Source organism: Dendrobium catenatum, unplaced genomic scaffold (assembly GCF_001605985.2).
Source record: "Dendrobium catenatum unplaced genomic scaffold, ASM160598v2 fragScaff_scaffold_211, whole genome shotgun sequence".
In the NCBI taxonomy this organism is placed as follows: domain Eukaryota; kingdom Viridiplantae; phylum Streptophyta; class Magnoliopsida; order Asparagales; family Orchidaceae; genus Dendrobium; species Dendrobium catenatum.
In genome coordinates this window covers 736841-740372 of record NW_021318673.1, presented here as the reverse complement: position 1 = coordinate 740372, position 3532 = coordinate 736841, and the positions used below count along the sequence as shown (strand labels likewise).

General features: G+C 42.6%; 1 protein-coding gene across 1 annotated transcript; it reads left to right on the top strand.

Moving 5' to 3' along the window:
• Positions 1-1615: 1615 nt before the first annotated feature.
• LOC110093608 (U-box domain-containing protein 4) lies at positions 1616-3301 on the top strand. Its single transcript, XM_020818543.2, has 2 exons — positions 1616-2772; positions 2853-3301. Exons 1-2 carry the CDS (start codon positions 1789-1791, stop codon positions 2934-2936), a joined length of 1068 nt encoding a protein of 355 aa, XP_020674202.1. The 5' UTR covers positions 1616-1788; the 3' UTR covers positions 2937-3301.
• The last annotated feature ends 231 nt before the right edge of the window (positions 3302-3532 follow it).

Genomic DNA, 3532 nt, shown 5'->3' with positions numbered 1-3532 from the left:
AAGCTCGGCTCGCGAGCCCATAAACGAGTCGAGCTCGAGCCGGCTCAGCTCACTTACACCCCTAGCTCCATCATCATCTCTTTAGCTCCCTTTAAGAGAGACTGCAAACTACAAATAAAAATATATTTTATTTATTTTTCAATAAAATAAGTTGGGGAAAAATTAATTAAGTGAACAAAAATGAATTTCAAATACGATTTATTTATAAAACTAATAAAAATATATTTTTAAAAAATGTTTTTGTGTTATCAAAATATTAAGTTAAAGCAAAGTTCAAAGAAGGAAAATGCAAAATAAAAATTGTACCGTACAAAAAAATTTGAGTTGATAGAGTGAATTTTACATATCAATATTGTACAAAAATTTAGCATGTGTAGATAAAAATAGTATGATTAGAAAAAATTTTTACATAAAAAATTCAAAAAGGAAAAAAAAAAAAAACTGCTGGGACTAGCCCAGTTGAAAAATCTACTATAAAGGATGTGATATAAGAATCATTCTTTTCTCACAGGCTAAAAAAATGAGATTATTTGAAAACAAATGTCTTATTTTTCATGACGTGGTTACAAAAATCAAGTATCTTTAACACCTAACAATACTGATTGATTTTCTTTCTAGAGATTACAGAAGTATGGTGTTCATAAGAAGACAATTAAAAGCCCAAAAATAAGTTTAAATCTTGATATAATATGATGATATCGACAATTACTCACGGTGATCACCGATGATGATGATGATTGTCGGTGGTAATAGCTGGTGATGGTTGTCAGTGAATATATTTGAAAATTGCAAGAGATGTATCAAGTTCTCTCATTTCTTACTTCTCTTCATGTGGAGAATAATACTCTATTTATAGGTTTTTTAAGTTAACATTTTGGTAACTTAAGCTAGAATCCAAGATACTCCATTGTACGGTGCATATTGATTCCTTTGATCGTGAAGCGTTTATTCCGCATTTCAGTGCATTAATGATGTAAAAAATTAGTGATCTTGGGTCGTTGGATTTGTCTTGTCGAACCGCTTGATTAAACTATAAAGCTGTCTAATTTGAAAATCATTTGGTCATCTAATTAAAATTTGGAGTTTTTAATTATACTTCAAGTGCTTCATTTGGATTCTTTTACTCCCAAATTGAACTACTTTTAACATCATCTTATTGATATATTTAGTTTTATTATAAATTTGTGGAAATTGGAGTTTGTATGGTTTTGAATTAAAAAAAAATCATGTCAATTTGTTTTAAAGATATATCAACAACAACAATAATAAAATGGTATAACATATGGTGAAATATTTTTCAAGAATTTGGGGGGAGGCACGAGCGAGTGGAGAGACCTACCAAACACAAACCAGAATGGGGTCTGAGCCGCAGAGAAATTATTGTGTGCGAAATCCGAATGCATTCGGATTCCAATCACCACATGCAACATCATCGGATGCAATCCGGGGTCTAGTGCATGTAGTGAAGTGGCACATGATAATTAATGCATTCGGATTTCACACACAATAATTTCGTGTCAGCCGTCCGTTGCCACATGCGCACGCCACTAGCGAGCCGTACGGTCCCGGGCCCATCGCACGTGTCTGGTTCCACTTATATGTATCCATCGTCTTCGATCCTATTTCTTTCTTCCCCGTCCTGAGCTTCAGCAGCCAAGCACCAAACTGCGCCAAATATATTCGAATCCCTCCTTCCCCTTCGATTCCAATCCACAATTTCTTATTCCCTCTATCGATTGATCGATTCGTGGATTTACTAAGACGGGGAATCCGGCGGAGTTCCGATTTATGGGTCGTAGCTTCAGCGACGCCGCCGACTCTTCCGGTCCTTTCAGCGAATGCAATAGTGATAGTTCTGGCGAGTTTTCGAGACCAGGATCCCCTTTATCTGGAGGATCCGGCAGTGGCCGAGCCGCCATCCTTCATCGTCTTCTCATCTCCTGCGCCGCCGACAACTCCGACGAGTTCATCCATGGTCTAATCTCCGATCTAGAATCCCCTGCCTCTTCGATCGACCTCCAGCGCCAAGCTGCTATGGAGCTCCGCCTCCTTGCCAAGCACAACCCAGAGAATCGGCTCAAAATCGGCCGCGCCGGTGCTTTTCGCCCTCTTATCTCGCTTCTCTCCCACTCAGATCCAGTCCTCCAGGAGAACGGCGTCACCGCCATCCTAAACCTCTCGCTCTGCGACGAGAATAAAGATATGATCGCGGCTGCTGGCGCTATTAAACCCCTTGTCCGCGCCCTCAAGAACGGCATCCCCGTTACCCGCGAGAACGCCGCTTGCGCTCTGTTTCGTCTATCTCAAATCGACGAGCACAAGATCGCCATCGGAATCTCCGGCGCCATCCCGCATCTCGTCAATCTCCTTCAGACAGGTGGGCCTCGTGGGAAGAAGGACGCATCCACCGCCCTCTACTCCCTTTGCTCCACAAAGGAGAACAAGATCCGAGCTATTCAGGCGGGAATCGTTCGCCCGCTCCTCGATCTAATGGCCGATCCTGACACAGGTATGGTCGATAAGGCCGCTTATGTTCTATATAACCTCGTGAGCCTGCCGGAAGGCCGCACCGCTGCGGTGGAGGAGGACGGGATCCCGGTCCTCGTCGAGATCGTCGAAGTCGGAACCCAACGGCAAAAGGAGATCGCCGCTGCAACTCTTCTCGTCATTTGCGAGGAGAGTTTTTCCTGCAGAGCTATGGTCGCTCGCGAGGGCGCGATTCCGCCGCTCGTCGCCCTTTCAGAGTCCGGCTCCTCCCGCGCCAAGCAAAAGGTCCGTATCCATTCTAACGCCGTAGCGTTAATCAATCCTTTGTTTTTGTTAATTAATTTGTGTATCTTGATTAATTGCAGGCGGTGGCGTTGGTTGAGCTTCTACGGCAACCGAGGGCAGCTGCAGGCGGCGGCCAGGTTCGGGGAGCGGTTGGGGCGGATTAGTGGCCACTTGGCATATTCTGCACCCACAACGTCAGAGTAAACATATGCCGCAGCGTGGACAGTGTAAATATCCCACCGCAGCTTTTGTTTATTGGTAAAGATAAATCGTATACTGTCCTGCTTCATTCAATTGGACTGTTGAAGAAATAATCCTCTTCAATAACTGAGAGCCTAGAAGTAGAACACTAGAACCAGTGATAAATTAGTGGTAATAGGGGGGCCTGGAGCCTTGTACGTGCCAGGTAGTAGAAAAATATCTTTGAATCTTTGGTTAAAATTTTGACGATAAATTTTGCCTATATTAATTGTTTATGTATTTGCGCTGAAATTTATTATAAGTGGAGTTTGCGCCCATTAATTTTTCATTTGTAAAAAGGTTGATTTTGGTGTGCATTTCTGATTTCATTGTAGCCTGTAGGCAGGAGGAAAGGGGTGCGGTGATGGAGAGATTATTGGGTCCAGATATTGGACACATATTATCGTTCGGTATTTCATAGTACCTAATAATACTGAACTCGGCAATGTGGAGTATCGAGCACATACAGAGCTTCCTACCGAGTAGGGGGTGATGTGGCAAATTTTTATTGGGCTCCGGA

Excerpts from the sequence above, each read along its gene's own strand:
- LOC110093608 (XM_020818543.2), top strand. The coding sequence starts at position 1,789 with ATGGGTCGTAGCTTCAGCGACGCCGCCGACTCTTCCGGTCCTTTCAGC. Across the intron at positions 2,773-2,852 it reads CCTCCCGCGCCAAGCAAAAG|GCGGTGGCGTTGGTTGAGCT; the intron begins GTCCGTATCCAT and ends GATTAATTGCAG.